General features: G+C 47.6%; 1 protein-coding gene and 1 pseudogene across 2 annotated transcripts in view; both read left to right on the top strand.

Annotated features, from left to right (window-relative positions):
- Positions 1-1,336: 1,336 nt before the first annotated feature.
- Rpl32-ps9 (ribosomal protein L32, pseudogene 9) lies at positions 1,337-2,947 on the top strand (annotated as a pseudogene).
- An 8,162-nt stretch (positions 2,948-11,109) lies between these two features.
- Tmem120b (transmembrane protein 120B) overlaps positions 11,110-24,356 on the top strand; it is a 39,811-nt gene continuing 26,564 nt past the window's right edge. The window contains exon 1 of one of the 2 annotated variants that reach the window (NM_001271309.2): positions 11,110-11,319. In NM_001271309.2, coding sequence (NP_001258238.1) covers positions 11,251-11,319 — 69 coding nt within the window. In that variant the 5' untranslated portion in view covers positions 11,110-11,250. The remainder of the gene's footprint in view (positions 11,320-24,356) is intronic. The other variant, XR_005491673.1, reaches the window with a different exon arrangement.

Here is a 24,356-nt window from a genome sequence, read left to right as displayed (position 1 = left end):
GCATCCTGGGGACTGAACTCAAGGTCCCAGGCTTAGTGGCGAGCACCGTTATCCATTGCGACATCTCTCCAGTTAATTTTTTCTTGTCAATTTGACACAAATTACAGTCACCTGGGAAGAGGGACCTTTAACTGAAGAGTGGCCTCCACTCCTTTGGAATTTTCTTGATCAGGGATTGATGTGGGAGGGCCCAGCCCACTCTAGGCAGTGCCACACCTGGGCAGGTGGTCCTGGGTTGGATAAGAAATCAAGTTGTTGGGGCTGGGGATTTAGCTCAGTGGTAGAGCGCTTACCTAGGAAGCGCAAGGCCCTGGGTTCGGTCCCCAGCTCCGAAAAAAAGAACCAAAAAAAAAATATATATATTTTATTTGGTGTGTATGGGCACTTTGCATGTTTGTCTGTGCACCACGTCAGTGCTCACTGGATGCTAGAGGAGGACATCGGACCATCTGGGATTAGGGTTAAATGGAGTCACATGATGTTGTACAGGGTGCCAGGAACCAAAGGGTCCTAGTCAGAACTTACATACATCACACGCACAGACAGTAATAAGCATTTAAATGATCAATGGGTACGAGTTGTTCGGAGTGATAAAAATGTTACAGAATGGGGCACCAGTGGTCTGTGAATGTCCTAAAAAGCTGTGGAATGTGGATTTTAGAACTCCTTCTGGGTTCAGTTCCCAGCACCCACATGGTAGCTCAGAACTGCTACGGGGGATCTGACTCCCCCTCACCCAGACATACATGCAGTCAAATCACCAATGTACATTAAAAAAAAAAACTACCTTAAGACAGGGTGGTGGGGGGGTTGGGGATTTAGCTCAGTGGTAGAGCGCTTGCCTAGGAAGCGCAAGGCCCTGGGTTCGGTCCCCAGCTCCGAAAAAAAGAAAAAAGAAAAAGAAAAAAACAAACAAACAAACAAACAAACAAACAAAAAAACCCAAGTAGGACTGGAGAGATGGCTCAGCGGTTAAGAGCACTGACTGCTCTTCCAGAGGTCCTGAGTTCAATTCCCAGCAACCACATGGTGGCTCACAACCATCTGTAATGAGATCCGATGCCCTCTTCTGATGTGTCTGAAGACAGCTTCAGTGTACCCATACATAATAAATAAATCTTAAAAAAAAAAAACCAAATAATTGAAGAGGAATAATCCTTTATTTAGTAAAAATAATTGGGGTTGGGGATTTAGCTCAGTGGTAGAGCGCTTACCTAGGAAGCGCAAGGCCCTGGGTTCGATCCCCAGTTCCGAAAAAAAAAAAAGAACCAAAAAAAAAAAAAAAAAAAAGAACCAAAAAAAAAATAATAATAATAATAATTGGCTGTGGGGCTGGAGAGGTGGTAGCAGTTAAGGTCACTTGCAGTTCTTGCAAAGGACCCGCATGGTCCTCAGGGGCTCATAACCATCCACAACTCCCGTTCCAGGGGATCTGATGCCCTCTTCTGACCTCCAAGGGCATCAGGCACACACATGGTGCACAAACATTCATGTAAGCAAAACTAGGCAGAGCAGGCGGGCCTGGAACTCACATAGATCTGCCTACCTCAGTCTCCTAGGTGCTGGATTAAAGATGCGTGTCGATCACACCTCGAGCGCCGCCACCCCTTCCATTTTCCTCAACGCGCAGTCTGCTGCGAGGTGGCTGCCGTGTGTTCCGCGGCATTATGGCTGCCCTCCTGCTTCTGGTAAAGCCCAAGATGGTCAAAAAGGAGGACCAAGAAGTTCATCAGGCACCAGACGGACCGATATATGAAAATTAAATGAAACTGGCAGAAACCCAGAGGCATCAACAACAGGGTGTGGATAAGATTCAAGGGCCAGATCCTGATGCCCAACATTGGTTATGGGAGTAACAAGAAAACCAATGATGTGCTGCCTAGCGGCTTCCGGAAGTTTCTGGTCCACAATGCCAAGGAGCTGGAAGTGCTGCTGGTGGGCAACAAATCTGACTGGGCAGAGATTGCTCACGGTGTGTCCTCTAAGAACCAAAAAGCCATCGTAGAGAGAGCAGCACAGCTGGCCGTCAGAATCACCAATCCCAGTGCCAGCCTACGCAGTGGAGAAGATGAGTAGATGGCTTGTGTGCCTGTTTTATGTTCAAATAAAATCACAGAAACTGCAAAAACAAACAAACAAAAATAAATAAAAAATATAAAGTGTCACTATACTTGGCTGATTTTACTTTTAAAGGAAGAAAAAAAAGAGAAAGATTTACTTAATAGAATTAACTGAGACAAAAATCAAACCCGAAGGGTCTTGGGGTCAGGCATAGTAGCAAACGCCTTTACACCCAGCACTCAGGAGGCAGAGGCAGGTGGCTCTCTGTGAGTTCGAGGCCAGCCTGGTCTACAGGGTGAGTTCCAGGACATCCAGGACTACATTTGGAAACTCTTGTCTTGAAAAACCAAAAGAAAAAAAAAAAAAAAAAAGACATCGATGCAAGATGGCAGCCACCACAGGCTGAGGGGTAAAAGTCTCTCAAAACTTTCCAAAATTTGTTGGAAGAGCTGGAAGAAGGCCAGAAAGCAGCAGGCGAGGGCACAGTTAGCTGTGTTCTAGAGGGCAACAAAGACGTGACACTTACAAGATGGACCTGGATGGTTCCTGGGTATCCAGGAACCATTTGAGGAAACCGAACATACAGCCTTATAATAGGACATGGGTGGGCCTAACTAACTACCCAGAAGCACCCCTCGTCTGTAAGATGTGTAAAAAGAGTCAAGGAGAGCAGCATGAGTAGTTCAAATGGAGTGGTAGATCTAAGAGCCACGGCAGTGCCGGTGAAGTGACAGACTTCCCACAGCATCAAAGTTGTCCTCTGGGAGCTTTGGTCCTTGGTGACAAAAGGGAACATAAAGCTGCCAGAGCCACCAGAAGGAAAGTTACAGCAATCTGTCGCCAAGGCAGAAGCATCCCCCCCTGAATCCAACCTGAGTCTTCATTTCCACAGTAGTCAGTTTTTTTTTTTTTTTTTTTTTTTTTTTTTCCGGAGTTGAGGACCGAACCCAGGGCCTTGCCCTTGCTAGGCAAGCGCTCTACCACTGAGCTAAATCCCCAATCCCTAGTCAGTTTTCTAGATACATCTGAAGTCCTCAAGTACTGGAGAGGAAGCCCCACTCAGACACCACCCCGAGACTATTCTGATACTAACGTCTTGTCCATTTGAAACACCAAAGTTGTGCTGTGTAACATCCTCTGTGGAGTATAACCACGTTCTGCCTGGTTAAACTTCTGGGATGGAGAAGATGTGTTGAAATCAGTTTCCTCTGGGTGGGCAAAGCTAACACAGCTGTCGACAGATCGTCACACAATCACTTGCTGCTAGCGCAAAGCCTGCCCCACCCTCCCACCAGAGCTCCGCAGCAGCCCTCAGAACAGATAGAAAGGATTCAGGTGGTTGCCCTGGGACTACTGCTGGCTGTGTGTGTGTGTGTGTGTGTGTGTGTGTGTGTGGTGTGTGGTGGGGGTGATTTGGCTGTACCCCTGTACCCTGCTTTCTTAAGTCTTAAGTGATGCCCCATGGTCCCCACTCCTCCACTCCTACCCTTAAGGAAAGCTTCAAACGTAAAACCCTCCCACTCTGAAATCCACCGTTGGGTGAGGTTCAGGGCTTCCCATCTCCCCACCTTTATCAAGGGGTGCTGCTTTCCCCTCCTCTACTCTCTTGTAGCCCACCCAACATTTAGCTGTGGCAAGAAGCCATCAGATGAGGTTGGAAGAACCCAGCCTCCCTCACTGAGCTCAGGATTATCTGATCACTTGCTAACAAACAGCCTAGGAAGGCGGTGCTGGGTCCTCCTCACTGCCGCCCCCATCAACCTCTGTGCTTCGAACTCAGATCTCCAAGGGAAGAGAGCAGTCACAGGGCGGTTCAGACCAGTCAATGCTCACGGCCCTTGGTGGTTCCCCTTAAAGAGGCATTTAGAGAGTCCTAAGCGGACACCGTTCTGAGTTGCTTCCTCTTCCCCAAATCGACGCATTGAAGGCCCCCAACAGGGCTCTTGTATCACCGGGGCCACCCATCGGGTCTGCTGTGGAGCCCGACAGCTGGAACACGAGGCCCTGACCCTGCAGGCTTCAGGTTTCAGTGTTGCTGCTGCTCCTCAGAGGACCGGGAGGTCCAGGGATCAGGAGGAACTGTGTGTTACCGTGTTTTCAGATCGGTGGGCCTGGCCTCCTTGCCAGGTTCCCTATTTTGCTCAGGACCACAGAACGTTGAGATGCAGACGCATACCAAAGTAACGTTAATTCATTGTATTGTCCAAAAGAAAAAAGTTATGAAGTCCAGGATGACCTTGAATTTATGGTAGTCTCCTGCTATACCCTCCACAAATCCATAGCTTCTCTAACTTTAGTGTACCCTGAATCCCCCTAGTGGGAATCTCGTTAAAATGCAGGTTCTGTTTCAACCCTCTCGAGGAGGGGCTTAAAAATCTCGTCATCCCATAGGCTCCCAAATAGTGCTTCCGGCTACGCATAGCCAGGTGATAAAACTTACCCAGGAGCTCACATTGCAAAAACGTCCAGTGGCCTTTCTGCAAGCACGGCTGTCCAAGGTCAAGTTAAAATTCCAGGAACACCTCCTTTGTCCACTTTCCACAAATCTGCTTGCTCAAAATAGTCCCAAAGACGACACCAAGTCATTTTGCATAGGTATTTATAGCAGCCAAACTAGAACCATCCCAAACACCCCATGCTAGGGAAACTGTTCAATAAAGAATAGTCTGAGTCCAGTGTGATGGTGCATGCCTTTTATTCCAGAATCCAGAGGCAAGCAGACCTCTGTGAGTTGGGAGGCAGGCCTGGGACAGATACCAAGTCCTTGTCTCAAAATACCATGTCCTCCCCCACAAAGTAGTAGAACAAAAATACTGATTAAAGATATTTGACGGGGGCTGGCGAGATGGCTCAGCGGTTAAGAGCACTGACTGCTCTTCCAGAGGTCCTGAGTTCAATTCCCAGCAACCACGTGGTGGCTCACAACCAGCTGTAATTAGATCTGATGTCTTGTGTCTGAAGACAGCTACAGTGTGCTCACATACAAAAAATAAATATATGGTTGGGAATTTAGCTCAGTGGTAGAGCGCTTGCCTAAGAACCACAAGGCCCTGGGTTCGGTCCCCAGCTCCGAAAAAAAGAATCAAAAAAAAAAATAAATATATATCTTTAAAAAAATATTTGACCATTCATATACCCTGAAAAAGATCAGGTAAGTTTAATATAACATAAGTGGTCTATTTTATAAACTTACGGATTTTTTTTCCTCAAAATTACTCAGTAGTTTGGTTGAAATTAAAATCCCCACTTCAGGGTTGGGGATTTAGCTCAGTGGTAGAGCACTTGCCTAGCAAGCGCAAGGCCCTGGGTTAGGTCCCCAGCTCCGAAAAAAAGAACCAAAAAAAAAAAAAAAATCCCCAACCCCCCTACTTGGGGTTTTAAAAAGAGATTTTTATGTATTTATTTTATGTATATGAGTAAGTAGCTGTCTTCAGACATACCAGAAGAGGGCATCGGATCCCATTTGCGAAGGTCTCGAGCCACCATGTGGTTGAACTCAGGACCTCTGGAAGAACAGTTAGTGCTTTTAACCACTGAGCCATCTTTCCAGTCCCCAATTACTTGTTTTTTTAATTTATTTAGTGTGCACGTGTGAGCTTACAACACATATGTAGGGCTGTGAGGACTTTGGGGGTGCGTGGTCAGTTCTCCTCCACTTCCTTTTGAGGCAGGTTCTTTCCTTATTCTGTTCCTGCACTGTGAGTGCTTTAGGCTATCTGGCCTATTCCTTCTCCGCAAACCATCTCATCATCCAAGGATGCTGGGGTGACTGTGGGATACTGGGCACTCCAGGCTTTTATGTGAGTTTGTGGGTTCTGAGGGTTAAACTCAGGATGTTACGCCTGCTTGGCAAGCACTTCTAATCACTGAGCCATCTGCCCATCCATCTATCCATCCATCCATCCCCCCACCCATCTATCCCTCCACCTGACTGCAAGTCTCATGCTATACCCAGGTGGGTCTTTTTTTTTTTTTTTTTTTTTTTTTTTTTGGTTCTTTTTTTCGGAGCTGGGGACCGAACCCATGGCCTTGTGCTTCCTAGACAAGCGCTCTACCACTGAGCTAAATCCCCAACCCCACCCAGGTGGGTCTTAAACTTGAGACTCTCCCTCCCCCAGTTGCGGCCTTTCCAATGCAGGAATTACAGGTGTTTTCCACCATAATAATTTCCTGTTCAAACTTTCACTTTCATCATTAGATCATCTGAAGAAAAAATATCTTTATGTCCTCGAGTGCCTCCCCCAGCACCCCAGGAAGGGACTCATATCCACTTGCAATGCAGGAAGTGGTTTCTGGACTTGCTGACAGCCCACCCCTGAGTCTTAGGGACCTCTCATTTACTGATGATACATCAGGTTAGGATGCAGGGGTGAGAACCCAGACTCTTAAGTGGGTCATGGATTTGCACGTTGAATAGAGCACACTCATTTGCTGGTGTCAAGTAACAGTTGAAATACATCTGAGGTGGTGGTGTTGCCTTTAATCCCAGCACTCTGGAAGAGCAATCAGTGCTTGTAAGATCTGAGACAATTCACTCTCCAGCCTAACCGATCACTCAATTTTTTTTTTTTTTTGGTTCTTTTTTTCGGAGCTGGGGACCGAACCCAGGGCCTTGTGCTTCCTAGGCAAGCGCTCTACCACTGAGCTAAATCCCCAACCCCTCTCAATTTTTTAAAAAAAAATACTTACTTACTTTATGTATGTGAGTACACTGTCACTCTTTTCAGACACACCAGAAGAGGGCACCAGATCTCATTACAGATGGTTGTGAGCCACCATGTGGTTGCTGGGATTTGAACTCAGGACCTCCAGAAGATCAGTCAGTGCTCTAACCACTGAGCCATCTCTCCAGCTCCTTTTTCTTACTCTCCTACTATCTCTGTCCCTTCTCTCCCATTCCCTTCCCATCCCCCGCCCCTTGCCCCGCATGTTCCTGGCTGGCCTCTACTCTCTCCCCCTGCCCTCTCTCTGCCTTTATCTCTACTCCCTCCTCAACTTCCCTCCCCATGTCCTAAATAAACTCTGTTCCATGCTAAAAACAAACGAGCAAACTGAGTTGCAAGTTAGGGACCAGTTGTAGTATCATGCTGTGTGTGCGTGCGTGTGTTTTCCTGAAAGACATGGCCAAACCTCTTCTCAACCTAGTTAGAGCACCAATGCAGACCAAAGAAAGGATTCCACCCAAGTCTAGCTTGGTGGAGCAGTGACTTTATTGAGGCTGTTCATGGGAGTATGGGAGAGAGGTTACTTATGAGAGCACAGATGACTCAGAGGCAGCTGTATCTCTGAAAGATCCAGCCCCACCCAGGTAAAGACCCATATGCATCCCTGGAGCATTTGCAAGACTGGAAGGCAGCTGGGCTGCATGGAAAATCTACTCTTCCCAGCAGCCATTGCTATTCTATAACACTGATTTGGGAAGGGTGGTGTCTTATGAATCTTGTAAGTTTCAGGAACTTCCTGAGGTCTGCAAATGCCTTACAAGCATCACTTCAGGCCAAATGAAAGAGCTACACAAAAACTGGAACATGCTTGTAATAACAGTGGGAAGTGGAGGCAGGAGTATTAGGAGTTCAAAGTCATGCAAGTTTGAGTCTAGCCTGGGCTACATGACTCCCTGTCTCAATCCCTTTTCACTCCCTAAAAATAATTGTGCCTTTGCACTTCTGTGAGTTTTTCCTGAGTTCTAAAAGTGATTGATCTGTGAACCCCAAACATTGTGAGCTTCCGCAGTAGATGATTCTATCATTCATTCCTTGTAGGCATTCAGCGAATAGTTTTTGAGAGTCAGCTATTCTCTAAGCTCTTGGGATCTAAAGACAATGAAGACAGAGACAAGTTCTTTGCTGTCTCGGAGAGATTACTTACCCCTGGAGAGAAACATAATATGCAACCAGAACAAAACACTTCAGAAAAATGACATCTTGCATGAGGAAAATAAAGTAGATGGTTTGTAAGTAATCGAGACAAGGTGTGGCTTGGTTTTTTGAGACAGGTTTTTTTTCTGTGTAGCCTTGGCTGTCCTGAAACTCACTCTGTAGACCAGGCTGACCTCCAACTCACAGAGATCCACTGCCTCTGGCTCCTGAGTGCTGAGATTTAAGGCATGTGTCATTACGGCCTGGCTTTGACTTACTTTTTTTAAATTTTTTTTTAAGATTTATTCATTTATTATATATAAGTACACTGTAGCTGTCTTCAGATACACCAGAAGAGGGCATCGGATCTCTTTACAGATGGTTGTGAGCCACCATGTGGTTGCTGGGAATTGAACTCAGGACCTCTGGAAGAGTAGTCGGGTGCTCTTAACCGCTGAGCCATCTCTCCAGCCTCCTTGACTTACTTTTTTAATTTAAAATTTATTTTATGTTTGTATGTGCTTGCCTGTTTATGCACCACATACACAGGCACATGGTGCCTGAGGATTCAGAAGAGGGCATCAGATCCCCTGGAAGTGGACTTATAGATGTTTGTGAGCCGCCATGTAAATGCTGGAATTTGAACCCAGGTTCCCTGGAAGAAACAGCCAGTGCTCTTTACTGTTGAGCCACTCTCCCCTGCCTGTTTTGTGGCTATTCCTGGAGAGTCATTACTACACAGAGGACAATGTTCTGATGTGCAGATATTCCACCCCTCACAATATGACTGTGTGAATGAGGTTGTATTAGTGTAAGGTATTGTCCATGTTGAAACACAGCTCATACTTCAAAGGGGAAAGAGAGAGTTTCTTCTGGGCTGGAAAGGTGGATTAGCAGTTAGGGGCACTTGCTGCTCTTGTCATACCTGGGCTTCATTCTCAGCACTTACGAAGGGGCTCACAGTCAGCTCCAGTTTCCAGGGGAGCCTACACCCTCTTCTGGTTTCCTTGAGTGTCAGACATACACATTGTGAGCAGGTATACAGGCAAAGCATTCATACATATAATAACATTTTTTAAAAGACATATATTATTTTGGAGCTAAATATGATTGCCCATGGTAAAGAAACAGAGATTTAGTACCGCAAAGTGCATGCTCCAAAGTGGTGATAGTTTGATGAAATTTTTATAGTAACTGAACAAAGAAAGTCTTAAATCAAAACACTTGGGCTGGAGAGATGGCTCAGCGGTTAAGAGCACCCGACTGCTCTTCCAGAGGTCATGAGTTCAATTCCCAGCAACCATATGGTGGCTCACAACCATCTGTAAAGAGATCCTATGCCCTCTTCTGTTGTGTCTGAAGACAGCTACAGTGTACTTATATATAATAAATAAACAAATCTTTAAAAAAAATCAAGACACTTGATAATACACTGTAAAAATCATTTAAGCTACACCAAAATGGAGACATCCTAGTTCTGGGCCTGAGGGGGTTACCTCACAACACTTTTAGTCTTTTGGCTAGCAGAAACTAAGGCTTTATCGATACATTTCAAAAGGCTTTACACAGAATGTTAGGTCCCTCACAGCCCAAGATGAATTGTATGTAATTAGGCACCAGACCTGCAACATTCTAACCTCTAAACAACTAGCGGAAGATACTGTTGAAGATACAGCTTCTTTATGGGAACTTTCTTTCTTTTTTAATGTATCGTTTCATGTTTATGTCCGGTCTTCAGACACTCCAGAAGAGGGAGTCAGATTCCATCACAGATGGTTGTGAGCCACCATGTGGTTGCTGGGAATTGAACTCTAGACCTCTGGAAGAGCAGCCAGTGCTCTAAACCACTGAGGCTGAGTCATTTCCCCAATCCCTCTGGCACTTTCTTTAACAGTGTCTTCATAAGAAAGGGCACACAGAGAGGCCCTATAAATACTGGTCAGGGCCTGGAGTAATACCACTGAAGGCCACAGAGCACCGAGGGTTGGCAGCCATTGTCATGACTGGTAGGTAGCAAGGCAAGAGACTACCCAGGGTCTCGGGAGTCACAAGGCTTTACCGACACTTTGATTTCAGGTTTGTAGCCTGTAGAACTGTGAGATAAATGCATTTCTCTTGTCTGGGCCACCCACTTGTAGCGATTGCAGTCCTACGAAACTAATACAGGTGTCTTTTTTTATTTTAATTAATTAATTAATTAATTTTGCAGGGTCTTACCGTGGAGTTGGCTCTGAACTCACTACGTAGACCAACCAGGCTGGTCTCAAACTCACAGAGATCTATCTGCCCCTGCCTCTTCTATTAAAGCCATGTGCCACCCAAGCTCTACCTGTAGAACGCAGACCTAACCATTGAAGTTTTTCCTCCAGCCCCCAGGCAACATTTGATACTTTATTTTATTTGATTATTCTTTTTTTTTTTTTTTTTTTTTTTTGAGGCAAGTCTTACTATGTTGCCAAGGCTGGTGTGCAATATCACACCCAGCTGCAGGTGTCATTTGAATGAGGTTCCAGGGATGAGCAAGAAACCACTGCATGATGATTCAGAGGGAAGAATGCCAAGTCGGGATGACAACAATGGCCAAAGAGCTGGATTCAGGGCAGAACGATAGGAGGTGTGATTGGAAAAGCCAGGCTGGCGCAGGTCTTTTCGGACTTTGCAGGGAAAGGGAGGGAACTGTATTCCATAAACTTGGTGCTTGGTCTTTTGACTGACAGCGGCAGCTGTCAAGAGTCACCCAGTGTCTTAGAGGACAGGGATCTAGGCTGTATTGGTTGCAATAAATATCAATGCCAGCGTGAGAGGACAGAGCCAAGTCTGCATTTTCCCATCCTGCCCTTGACCTTACTACATGGTCACGGTCAAATCTGTCATTCCAGGGCACCGGCTTTGGCCTAGGTCAGACAATGTTAAGGAGTACAGGAATTTTCCTTTACCTCCCCCCAAATCATTTCCACCTCACTCCCCCACAAGGACAATCTAAGTAACGGAAGCCGTAAATGCAGCTTACAGATAGACCCTCCACCCACTCCGAAGAGAAACGGATACTACACAAGAGGAGTGAAGCGAGAGATCCAAGTGAGACGGATGAGTTGCGCCCTCCACGCGGCCAGAGCCGGGGAAACGCGTGCGCACGCGCGGGCCCCACCCTCGGGCGAGGGGGTGAGGCTGGCGCCGGGGCGGGGCCCGTGACGTCAGGTGCGCGCGTGGCTCCGGCTGCGCAGGAACAGCTGGTGCCTCGGGAGGCGGCTAGTGAGCGGGCGGGCGTGGGCTGCTGGTGGCCGGACGGGGCCACGCTGCGGGAGCCGCCGCCGCCTTGCACCATTGCACCATGTCCGGTCAGCTGGAGCGTTGCGAGCGCGAGTGGCATGAGCTGGAGGGAGAATTTCAGGAGCTGCAGGTAGGACCGGGCCACCTGGTCCCGCAACTCTGTTACCTGAGGTGCGGTGCCTTCCCCATCTAACCATCCCAGCACCGGAGGTGGGGCGATAGGACCCAGAGGGTGGCCCAAACTGTGCGTCCGATGGGCTAGTGGGTGGCCTGGCACGGCCCCTTCCTATCTCCCAGAGCTTTGGCTCCTCTGTCTCTTGGGGCGCCCCCATTCTCGCACCCTTTCACTCGCTCTTTGCTCCATGTTCACCCTTCGCTGCAGAAAGTTGGTCTCTGGCCCCCGAGGCAAGTTCCAGGTGTGTTCACGAGGAAACAGTGACACTCAAAGGACACCAGAGCAACCCCGACACAGGGATTTCGCCCCCAACCCTGCTACTCTCCAGCTGCAGTTGGCTCCTTAACTACTACTCGCTCTTGCTGGTGGGGCAGCCGTCTCCTGCAACTGCGGTTTGAGAGTTACACTTGGCTGCTTTTATCTGGGACCCTTAGGCAGTTCTTAAGTATCAAGGACCCCCCTTGTCTTTGGGGGCCCTGATGTGGTTCTGCTTATAGGCTGCTGCGAGCCGAGTTTGGCATTGAGGAGAGCAAGCATCTGTCAGTTCTGACAGCTGGCTGCCTCACCCAGTGATAGAGGGTTGCACCAGGTGGGTCGAAGGTGACTATAAGAACTGGCTCTGGAGAGAATAGCATCGTCACCAGGTCCTATCAGGAGGGTCCAGAGAGGCCTCAGCTCTGGGGACTAGAGACTCAGGAAACCTTGGGGACAGCCAAGAGGAACAACACATGGCTCTCTCGCATGCCCCCGGGTGGTTTCACATCGTTTGCACCCTCCTCCTGTCAATGGACACATTGTCATAACCCTCTTCCCTATAGCGTCTCAGTCGGGCTGCCCTCCTGCAATGTCTAGAGGAGGGTGTTGTCAAGGGGTGTCTGTGATGGGTCTTTCTACAGCGGGATGCTGGGGAGCCTGAGAAGGAAGGCAGGGGCAGAGACTAAGGTACCCAGGGCTGGCATCCCTTTGAGGTCGGTTGGTGCCTCCTCTTTTAGATCCAGGGCCTGGGTCACTCACAGTTCCCAGAGGATCCTTTTGGTTCCGCCCACAGGGAGAAGACTCAGCCACAGCCTAACAATTTGTCCCACTGGGTTGTGAGGCTGTGTCCTGCCACAGAGCCAGTGAGTGAGTGGGTCTTAGGGTTGGGAGTGGGAGACAGGGTTTCCTGCATGGCGCTTTTGCTCATGTTTTCTTCCTTTGGGCTTACTTTAAACTCCGAGGAGGAGGAGCCTACCACTGCAGAACTATGCCATTAATGCAATTATCGACAATTAGGTAGCAAGTCTTGGCAGGCAGGTGTTGCAAAGGAGTCCTTTGATTTGTTATGATCTGGCTTGGACAGGAAGATGTCATGATGTGTGTCAGGTGCTGGGGTGGTCAGGGCAGGGGAGTTATGGGTTGATCTGCATCTCATCGTTTGGTGGTGAAGGGCTATAGACAGACCTGGTGAGTGGAGATGGCGAAGTCTCCGAGCTGGTGGTCCCTTAGAGATAGGACAACTGGGACAGACTAGATCCTCCTTTGAGAAAGAGGGACCCAACTGGTGTAGGCTTGATGGTTAACTTCTGGGTCTGAGGGCTTTTAGTGAATGGCTTCCTGGTGGTCAAGATCATAGACTGGAGCAAAAATTACCATCTCTCTCTCCATATATATATGTATATATGTATATGTATATACACATGTATATACATGTACATATATATGTGTATGTGTGTATATGTGTATGTATACATACATTCATATACCCACATATACATATATACTCATTTATGTATATTTACATATAAATGCATATTTATAACATATAACATTTATAATATATTTAATATGTAATGTTTATATGTAAATATATACTTATAAATATATTTTTAGAGGTTTATTGTTTTTGTTTATGTATATGGGTGTTTTGCATGCATGCATCTCTGTGCACCGTGCACCACCTTCCTGCCTGGTGCTGGAGGGATCCGGAAGAGACTGTCATCAGATCCTCTGGAATTTGAATTATAGACAGTTGTGAGGCACACGTGGGTTCTGGGATCCAAACTCAGGTCTTTGCAAGTGTAGCCAGTGCAGGTAACCACAAAGCCATTTCTCCTGCCCATTTGTTTATTTTCTTGTTAGTTTTTTTTTTTTTTTTTTTTGGTTCTTTTTTTCGGAGCTGAGGACCCAACCCAGGGCCTTGCACTTCCTAGGCAAGCACTCTACCACTGAGCTAAATCCCCAACCCCTTCTTGTTAGTTTTATTTATGTGTCTCTGTGTGTGGGTGCCTGTGGGATCAGGAGAGGAAGAAGGTTTTAGATTCCCGGGAATTGGAGTTATACCATCTAACGATTTTGCTCTTGAGACGGTGTTTCACTGTAGCCTGTCTGGCTGCGCCAACCATGCAGGACTCAAACTCACAGAGATCAGCTTCCTTCCACCTCCCAAGTGCTAGGATCAAAGGTATATGCCACCCACGCTGGCCAAGAGGTCCATCCACAATTTCTATTCTAAGACGGGGAAACTGAAGCTTCGAAGGACCGATTGTTCTAGTTGGGATCACCAGCTGTTCCGTGCTGAAAGTTAGTGCTAGATTATTCAGGAAATGTCTGGAGTCTGCCGGTCCTTGCGTACAAGGGACTTCTGTTTTAGTACATGTGCTGTCGAAGACAGTCTTCTGAACTTCTAGGAAGAAAGTGTCCAAGTCCTGGGTATATGCTGGGTGTATGTTGGACAGAGATTCTGTTGAGACTCTTGTGGGGAAACAAGGAGATGATACAGCTGTGTGTGTGAGTGTGTGTGTGTGTGTGTAGTGTGTTTGTGTGAGTGTGTGTGTGTATGTGAATGCGTGTGGGGTGTGTATATGAGTTTGTATGTGTGTGGTGTGTGTGTGTCTGAGTCTGTGTGTGCACAAGTGTGTGCATGAGATGTGCGTGTATGTGAATTTGTGTGTGAATGTGTGTGATGTAGGTATGTATGTGTACACAAGTATGTGTATGTGAGTTTGTGTGTGGTGTGTGTGTCTCTGTATGTGTGTATGTGAATGTGTGTGGTGTATGTGTATGTGAGTTTGTGTGTCTCTGTATGTGTGTATGTGAATGTGTGTGGTTTATGTGTATGTAAGTTTGTGTGTCTCTGTGTATGCCTAAGTGTGTGTATATGAATGTGTGTGTGGTGTGTGTATGTGACTTTGTGTGTGTGAATGTGTGTGGTATGATTTTGTGTTTCTCTGAGTGTATATAAGTGAGTGTATGAGTGTGTGTGGATGTGAGTGTGTGTGAATGTGTGTGTGTGTGTGGGGGTCTGACTGCAACTGGAAAAGTTAACAATAGAAGGGACTTTTTTTTTAAACAATAGGAGGGACTTTTTTTTTTTTTTTTTATGTCATCAGGAAATCCTGATTAGCCAGTTCTACAGCTGCCTAAGAATCTGGGATAGTGGGTTTCAGCTTTGCTGGGTTTCTTCATTTCTGGGGAGATGAGTTGTGTCCACATTTTACGTCACCTTCCCTTTTTGGAATGGAAGAAAGAGGAAGCCTGTGTCTCAGACCCTGGAACATTTAAAAGGTCTTTGGAATCCCCCTTCACCTACAGAGAGCAGGAGTAATGCCCTGAGCCTTCAGGAAGATCTGTTCTCTTCGGACTGGGATTTACATTTCCTGGGGGCGTTGCTGGACTCTGCGGGAAGCTGAGTCTCCGTGAGGACTTGGTATTTAAGTACTGGAAGGGGGCATCAGTTGGAGATCAGCGTGTACTTGTCCCCTTGGCCTGTGGGGTGATCACAGAAGGTCACTTTACAGGCACTGGGGCTGAGGGTTTAATGATCAGTTCCTGCCTTACGTCACTGGAAACCTGACCCCACCTTCCATAGCACTGGAAAGCAGCCTTTCTCAGTGCCTGGCTTTGTGGATCACTGAGGTCCTGTATCCCATTGTAAAAAATGGGTGCACACAAACAGTAAAAAGGAGGGGGTGAACCTAGAAACAAAGTTGTGAGCTGCCCCACATGGATACTGGGATCTGAGCTCGGGTCCTCTGTAAGAGTAGCAAGCGCCATAAATGGTTGAAATGTCCTCCCCCCCACCATTTAATTATAAAAATGCACATTTATTTGTGTGTGTGTGTGTGTGTGTGTGTGTACGTGTGTGGATCCCACAGCACATGTGTAGAGGTCAGAGGACAGCTGTAAGATCTTTAAAGTCCTGAGGGTCGAATTCAGGTCATCGGGCTGCTCTGGAGTCTGTTTTTCTGCCTCCCTCCCTTCCTTTCTTCTTGGCATGGTCTCTCTATGTAGCCCTAGGTGTCCCAGAACCATCTAGGAGGACCAGGCTGGCCTCAAACACATAGAGATCTCTTGCCTCTGCTTCCTGAGTGCAAGGGTTAAAGGCGTGCACCACTATGTCCAGCCAAATGTGTACTCTTAACCACCACACAAGGCAGATTCATGTGGAAGAGTTCTTTTGTTAGCCCTGGTTGCCCTGGGAACCTCTCGCTTTAGAAGCAGGTAAAGTAGAAAGAGCACCAGCCGGGGTGTCAGCATTCCTGGGCTCAGATCCTTGCTCGGTGGATATCTAGTATCTGGCCAGTAGCAAGCTGGCACTCTGAGCTTGACCCAGTCTGATGGTGATGTTACCCAGGTGCTGTTACTGTGTAGCCATAATGTTACACAGCGGATTGATTGACACATGGATATCTAAGCAACACCCCCTCCCCTCCCGTAAGGAGACTAAAGCTGAGGAAGTTGACAATCATCAAGTTGGCAGGGCATGGTGATACGCGCCTTTTATCTCAGCTCACAGGAGGCAGAGGAGGACCTGCCTCTGCCTCCTGTGTCTACTTAGCAAGTTCCAGGACAGCTAGGGCTAGGGACAGATACATAGAGAGACTGTGTAAGAGGAAAAGAAAATCATCGAATTTGAACCCAGGTCTGTTCTTTGACTTAGATTTTTGTGTTCCTGACACAGCAGGCCCTAAAGTATTTTGAGGCTCCTTAGCTCAAGAAGTGTTAAAGAAAAATGTATTTTATTATTATTATTATTATTTTACATTTATTTATGTGTGTGAGAGGGCTTGTGTGCCATGGCGGACGTGTGGAGGTTAGGACGACTTACAGGAGTCACTTCTCTCTACCGCGTGGGTTCCAGGGGTTGAGTTTAGGAGGCTGGGCTTGGCGCCAAGTGCTTTTTCCCACTGGCCCCCTAGAAGAAAAGTTTTGAACTTGCGTAGTCTCTTTTCAACCTTCTTATGCCTGGTTAAGACTCAGTTATAACTTTTCGTGACCAAATCCAGGTCTACTGGTTTTAGGGCAAAAAGGGAGTACATGGACTCCTGAATTAGGTAGTTCAGTCGAAATGACTTTAAACAAGGTTGGATGCAGGCACTCAGTTTATGTTTGTGTGTTTCTCTGTGTTCTTTCTCTTCAATTTCATTACTAGCCTCCCCCCCAACCCCCTCCTTGGCTCGATCAATGAAGGTGACTAGTCTAGTTCTGGTGGCACACATTTCTAGTCTCCTCTCTTAGGAGGCTGAGGCAGGAGGATCATGAGTTCAAAACCAGCTTTCTGAGAGAGCTCTGACTGGGGTCAAGGGTAGGTAGGTAGGTCTCAGCTCGTCTCACGTCATTATTCCAGATATTGGTCATATGTCTGTCTGCCTCTGGAGCCTCCAAGTGGGGTCAGTGGAAAGATGGACAAGACTTTCTTTCTTTCTTTCTTTCTTTGGCTTAAAGCCATATAATAGCAGTTGTCTTTATCTGAGATTCTCAAACATGGCAGCCCTCCCTGTAGTAAGGCTAATTCACAATATCCAGGGAAATAGTGAAACATCAGATCTGGGTAACCTGTCATTCTTTTTGATGCTGTCTTACCTTGGTAGCAGCAGGAAACCATTCTGCAGAGACCTCACTGTTTTTAGTCCTTTTCAGCTGAGGATACTGAGGCAGGAGCGATGACGTAACTCAGCCTGTAAGTGGCGGGCACGGATCTAAACCCAGCTCGTCTGATTGCAAAATGGAATCACTTAATCATTATCTGACCCCACCCCCCTTGCTGAACACCCATGCATGGAGTCCTACTCCATGTCCAATGGCAGACATCACCTGTCAACCTTGACACGTGACTCAGAACATTTCCCGGTAAGGGAATGGCACCCTTGAGGTGGAGGGGAACCTGTCATGTTTAGTTGTGTTTTCATGGTGATAGGACCTCCTTAGGGACAGTCAGCAAGAGAACATCTACTTGAAGATACTCTCTCGGACAACAAGCTGTATGAAAGTAATCTCTTAAAAGTTGACCTCCGGGCTGGAGAGATGGCTTAGTGGTTAAGAGTACCAGAGGTCCTGAGTTCAATTCCCAGCAACCACATGGTGGCTCACAACCATCTGTAATGAGATCTGATGCCCTCTTCTGGTGTGTCTGAAGACAGTTACAGTGTACTTATATATAATAATTCTTTAAAAGAAAGAAGTTGACTACCAGCGAACACCCTCATAGAAGCAGGGGTAAGGGTGGGATAGTGGGTTTCTGGAGGGGGAACTAGGAAATGGGATAACATTTAAAATGTAAATTTTAAAAATGCAATTAAAAAAAAAAAACCTCCCCTACTCCCCCCAAAAAGTTGACCTCCAGCAAGTGGCATGGATTTAAGGCAGCCTACAATCTGGTGGTGGCCCTGGCTCTGTTGCTGTCTGCTGGATTGTCACCGTGTCCCAATTCCTCTGAGCCAGAGCTGGTCCAGAGGTGCCGTGAGATTCATGGGTTGAGGAGGTCTGACTCCCTGTTCTAGAATTCCGGCCGCCTTGATGTGTACAGAAGGCGGTGCCAGATGTTTCACATCTGCTGGGACCTGGAGTCATTAAGCTCATGTTCCCACTGGGGCAGAGCACGAGGCCTCAGAGGATGAGAGAGGTGGCCTGGATTGGTGCTTCCCTTGTTTTCGACTTCTCTGTGTGGCAGGCGGTAATTAGGCAGGATGGAAAGATGCTAGGGGCATCCCGACCCACACCGCCCTTTTTGTTTTTGTTTTTAATCCGAATGCAATTTTTTCCCTTGCATTTTGTTGCTGTTATGTGTGTTGTTTTGTTAAATTTATTTATTGTGGAGTGGGGGAGGCATGTGCTACAATGTTCTTGTGGAGGTCAGAGGGGGGTGCGTGTGTGAGTGTGTGTGTGCCTGCCCGTGTGTCTCAGTGCATGTGTGGAGGTCAGAGGGCATGTGTGTGTGTGTGAGAGTGTGTGTGTGTGAGTGTGTGTGTGCCTGCCCGTGTGTCTCAGTGCATGTGTAGAGGTCAGAGGACATGTGTGTGAATGTGTGTGTGTGTGTGTGTGTGTGTGTGTGTGTGTGTGCCTCAGTCCATATGTGGAGGTCAGAGGACATGTATGTGAATGTGTGTGTGTGTGTGTGTGTGTGTGTGTGTGTGTGTGTGTGTGCATAAGTGTGTGTGTGCCTGGTGCTCTTCAAAATCAGAAGAGGGCATAGGATCTCTTGGAAATGGAGGTACAGATGCTTACGAGGCATCATGTAGGTGCTGGGAATCAAACCCAGATCCTCTGGAAGAGCAGCCAGTGCTCTTGAGCTCAGAGCCGTCTCTCAATCCCTGTAGTTTTCTGCTCTTGGCAAATAAGTGTCTCAGTCTCTGAGTCTTCGCCGGCAGGGTTGTCTTATTCACTCCCTCTGGGAACCTCCATCTTCCGGTAGTCTACGACCGGCTGCACACTTTTGATTATGTCTGGATTACTCTTGAACTGGACAACTGGAGACCCGGGCTTGCTCTGAGCCGTAGCATAGAGTCCTCGCCACAGCTGTCTGCACACTGCTCCCAACACTCTGGATTATTTTTAGAAGTAGCAACTCAATGTGGGAGTCAGTCATGTTTAATAAGCTGGTTTAAGAAGCACGTGGTTGTGTCTGCCAAGAGCTTGCTCCCAGTTTGGGGTGAGAGCCGCCATGTCCCCTAACTCCTCGTTCAAGTCAGAGATAAAGGTGAAGTTCAGTCATTGGGCATTCTCTTTCTTTCTTTTAAATATTATTTATTTTTATGTCTATGAGTACACTGTCGCTGTCTTCAGACACCAGAAGAGGGCATCGGATCCCATTATAGATGGTTGTGAGCCACCATGGGGTTGCTGGGAATTGAACTCAGGACATCTGGAAGAGCAGTCAGTGCTCTTAACTGCTGAGCCATCTCTCCAGCCCGGGGCCTTTTCTTTAAAAGTTAGAAATTTATAAGAAAGAAAAATCTGTACCTGGTAGCCTTTAATCCCAGCACTTGGGAGTCAGAGGCAGGCCAGCCTAGTTTACATTAGCAATTGCCAAGCCAGCCAAAGTCCCGGGTGATTCCCCAGTAATAAAAGAAGTGGCAGGGTGGGGTCGGGATTTACTTCACAGCCCAGCAAACCATTACTAAGTATCTACTCAAAACCTCACCACACCCGGATGATCTCGCATCTCTAATCCCCTGGCCTCTACGTCTGGAATCCTGAGACTGTCTTAGAGGTGTGTAGCACTGTTGGGCCACCAAGGAAACTGTGGTGACTATTAGCATGCCAACGGCAGCTCTCCTCCTCACCCCACCCTCACCCTAAACTCCAGCTCCTGGGCTCCCTTCCCCCAGCTTCTCATTCCTGTAGAACCCTGCCAGTCAGCCTAGCGCTCTCTTTGCATGCTCGCTCGTACTCGCACGCTCGCGCTCTCTCTCTCTCTCTCTCTCTCTCTCTCTCTCTCTCTCTGTCTCCTCTTCAGCCCATTCTCTCTTCTTTGCACCCCGATATCCTCTCCTGCTCCCCCCATCCCCCTCTATCATGGCCCCATTCAGTCCGCTGGCCATGCTCAATCTACTGTTGTCTGTCTCTCCCCGCTCTGCACTCTTCCAGATGCCTCTGGCTGTGCTCTCCCTCAGACTTAACAGTAAAAACCTTCCTCTCAGCCATACCTTGGAGCGGTCATGGCCCCATTCATTCAGCCACCACATCTTACTTAGTGCTGTGGGGGATGATGAGATCCAGGGCCTTTTGCTTGCTGGGCAAACATTCTCCCAGTTAAGCCTTATCCCCTATGAAGAGTCGCATTCTGTAGAGGCAAGAGAGAGGGAGCCAGGGGCTGGGGAGAAGAGACACGGCCAACAGAACATAGGGGTCTTTCTTACTGGGTGCTGGGATGTCTGAAACCGGATTACACCTTGGTAGCTGCCTGGGCTGGTCCAGGGAGATGTCTTAGGAGGTGCAGTGTTAGACAACCTGAGTTTGAACTGTTGAGCCCACATAAAGGTGAAAGGAGAGAACTGACTCCATAAAATTGACCTCTGACCTCCACAAGCATGACCCCATTTCACACACACACATACAAACACACACACACACACACACACACACACACACACACACACACACACACACACACAGAGTTAACAGGTGTCCCTGAACTACCCATGAAAGGGGTTCTGGTAGTTAAGGGGTTCTGGTAGTTTTGTGAGCTTGCATGTGTATGGTATGTGAATATTTGTCAGTGTGTAGTTTTACACATTAGTAAAGCTTTTTTTTTAAAAAGGAATGCTTGGTTTCTGAGGTCGGTGGAAAAGCCATTCCACTGGATGCCTAGGGGTCAGCATGTTTGGTTGTCCCCCCTAGCTACTGGCCTGATGAAGGAACCACTCAATTGGCTTTCTTTCTTTTTTTTTTTTTTTGGGTTCTTTTTTTTTTCGGAGCTGGGGACCGAACCCAGGGCCTTGCGCTTCCTAGGCAAGCGCTGTACCCCTGAGCTAAATCCCCAACCCCCAATTGGCTTTCAAGTCCTTATTTGGGGCATTTTTTAGAGGACTACACTCTGAGCAGGAGACTGGTCATTAGACCAAGGCCTGTGGCTTCTCTTCCTCCCTAATGTGGTAAATGCTGCCCAGATCTTCCCTTCCATTCCTTGTCCCGTTAGAGCGGACTTAGAGCAGACGCTGGCACCTGCCTTGGGGTGAGGAGACATAGAACTGGCAATGCCTCGCAGGGCAGGAGTGTGTTTGCTTACGCAGTTGGAGATTCAAGGGCACATTCTCAGGGGAAGCAGACGCAGGAGAGGCCTCGGCCATCACCTCCCTCTCAGCTTTCCTCTCCTCAGTCGGGTTTGCTCCTGGGGATGCAGACACTGGAAGGACAGCCCTGCTAGCTCAGTTCTTCTCTATCCTAACTACCTTCCAAGCTAGTGGGAGCAAGACCCCTCCGTTCTAACAGTTCTCTCCCGAGCGCCACACTGACTCTCCTTAGTCCTGGAGTCCCATCTTTGTATCAGCCAGCTGGGCTGGTGGGAGGGGCGCTGAAGTTCTAGCTAGACCTAGGCCACATGCCCTTGGGTCTAAAGCAGGACCAATCCCATCCCAAGGGAGATCTCATACGTGGAAAGCAGGGAGAGACTAGTTTCTAAAGAAAATCTACATTAGTAGAAACCTATCTCACTGATAAAAAGCAGAGAACAATGACAACAAAACCAGCAAAGGTCTCTCTCTGGCCAGCTGGCTCCCCTGGAGGAGGCCAGGGTTGCTTGGAGGAGAGGAAGTCGTGGCCATTGTTGTCATTTAAATTGAGGTGTCGCCCATATGTCGGTTCTGAACACTTGGAGGCTGTGAAGCCTTTAGGGGCTGGGGCCTGGCTGGTAGAAAGTGGGTAACTAGAGGTGGGACTTTGAAGGTTATGCCCACCTGTCTTAGTTTGGGTCTCCATTGCTGGGGAGAGACACCATGGCTATGAAAACTCTCATAAAGGAAAGCATTTAATGGGGCCTGGCTCACAGCTCAGAAGTTTTGTCTATTATCATCATGGCAGGAAGCATGGCAGGGTGCAGGCAGACGTGGTGCTGGAGAAGGAGCTGAGAGCTCCACATCTTGATCCACAGGCAGCAGGAAGAGACTGTCCCACACTGGGCATGGCTTGAGCATAGGAGACTTCAAAGCCCGCCCCCACGGTGACACACTTCCTCCAGTAAGGCCACACCTCCTAACAGTGCCACTCCCAATGGCCAAGCACTCAAACACACGAGTCTTTGGGGGGCGTTCCTATTTAAACCACCATACACACTTCCTGCTAATAGTGTCACTTCCTAGCGGTATGGGGATCCTTAAACTATCATACCACCCTGTTTCCTCTCTAGTCCCCTCTACCTCAGTGATATGTGCAACTGCTTGTGCATCTTTGACATCATGAACTCCCTCCTGCCTTCTCTGCCATGGTGAGGGGAATCCTGTGAAACTGTCCGCATTTTGGCTAATGTCACAGAAGGAGGGGGACAGCCTCAGCCACTGGGCTAGAGGCCATTCCTGTACTACGTTATTAAAGAATCTGGCAACCTTCTGCCCATGCCTTAAGGACTTGCCTGATGCTAAATTAAAAAGTAATAGACTGATTTCTTTGGCTGAGGCAATTTCAGGGGAGCACATTGACTCTGTGGCATGGTGAGTATTGATAACTAATTCATATGCAGGTCTACAGTGAAAAACAGCAGGTGGGGCTAAAGAGGAAAAGAGTACCAGGAAACTCCATGCTGCAGCCAAGGCTGCTGCTGAGAGGAGATAAGAACCCTTAAGGAGAGGCCTCCCTTGATGCACTGGAGTAAAAGGAAGGCTGCCCTAGGATGAGAACATGCCCAGCTAAGCTTCCAACCTGTGAGAGTGCGTGAGGAATTTTTGCTTCAGAAAACAACTGAGTAAAAGCTGTTAAAGGCTCCAGGGGGGACCAGGGTACATCCCAGTTGGCAGTGGTACTTGTCTGGTCACCCATGTGGTGTTGGCTTTAGAGGCATGACAGGTGGAAGGGTGAAGAAATGTGGATTCTTTCTCTGTGGCTTCAGGGTGCCCCAGAGGTTAGGCTGTGTGGTGGGGGAGTGCTTGAAGGCTGTGCTGTTCTAACAGAGGTTCTTCAAGTGAAATAAGATTCAAGGGGGCTTCTTCTCCCCTTCCCCTCGTGACTGAGGTAGGTTCTGGGCAGGGACATGAATGAGGGTTCAGTTATCCCCAGCTAACCCAAAATTCTGTGTAGAGCAGGCTAGCCTCAAATTCCCAGAGATCCACCTGCCTTTGCCTCCTGAGTGCTGGGATCAAAGGTGTGCACCGCTCCCCCCCCCCGGTTCCCTTTTTGGATGGGGTCTCTTCTATCCAAATGTGGCTTGAACTTGCTGTGTAGATGGTTGGCCTTTGAACCCTGACCCTTCAGACTCCATTTTGCAAACGCGGTTATTAGAGTTGATTGCCACCATTTCTTGACTCATAATTGTGCGTTACTGAATAGGCTAGTGGTAACTGCCTCAAGCCCATGGGATGTGGGGGTGTTGGGAATTTAGATAGGAATTTAGAGTTGGTGAATAGGCCTGGCTGTGCCTTACCTCTAAGGTTTCAGCTGGAAGTCTTCAATGACAAATGTGGCCAAGGCCAGAAACATAGGGAGTTTTCTTTTTTGCAGGTGTCGGGCTGGAATAACTTGTCTTTTTGTCAGTGCCCATTCTGACTTTTGGATTCTCGGTGTAATTAGGGCCTCGGAGGTGGTTGGACTCTTTGTTCTAAGAACAAATGTTCCAGTGGATAAGGTAGAAGCTGTGTGGGCCTCTGTGACCTTTTCTCAGAATCTGTATGGTGTCACCTGTGCCACATTTTGCTTGGGCACCATTGCAATGATACTCAGATCGAGGTGGAGGGAGCCAAGTCCCCACTTCTCTGTTTTCCTTTAAAATAATTTAGCCAACTACAGTGGCTCAGGCCTTTAATCCCAGCACTTGGGAGGCAGAGGCGAGTGAATCTCTGTGGGTTCTATTATAATGAGACATTGCCTTAAAACTCTTAGGGACAATTATTTTTTGCAACAGTATCTATTTCTCTCTGTGCACACATCCTTGTGTGCATGCCTCTATGTGTGTGTGTGTGTGTGTGTGTGTGTGTGTATACATATATACTATATATATATATATATATATATATATACACACTTGTTTCTTTTTTTTTTTCTTCTTTTTTTTTTCTTCTTTTTCCTTTTTCTTTTTCTCGGAGCTGGGG

Source organism: Rattus norvegicus, chromosome 12, assembly GCF_036323735.1.
Source record: "Rattus norvegicus strain BN/NHsdMcwi chromosome 12, GRCr8, whole genome shotgun sequence".
Classification (NCBI taxonomy): domain Eukaryota; kingdom Metazoa; phylum Chordata; class Mammalia; order Rodentia; family Muridae; genus Rattus; species Rattus norvegicus.
Note: the sequence above shows the minus strand (reverse complement) of the source record. Positions and strands in the feature narration are given on the sequence as shown.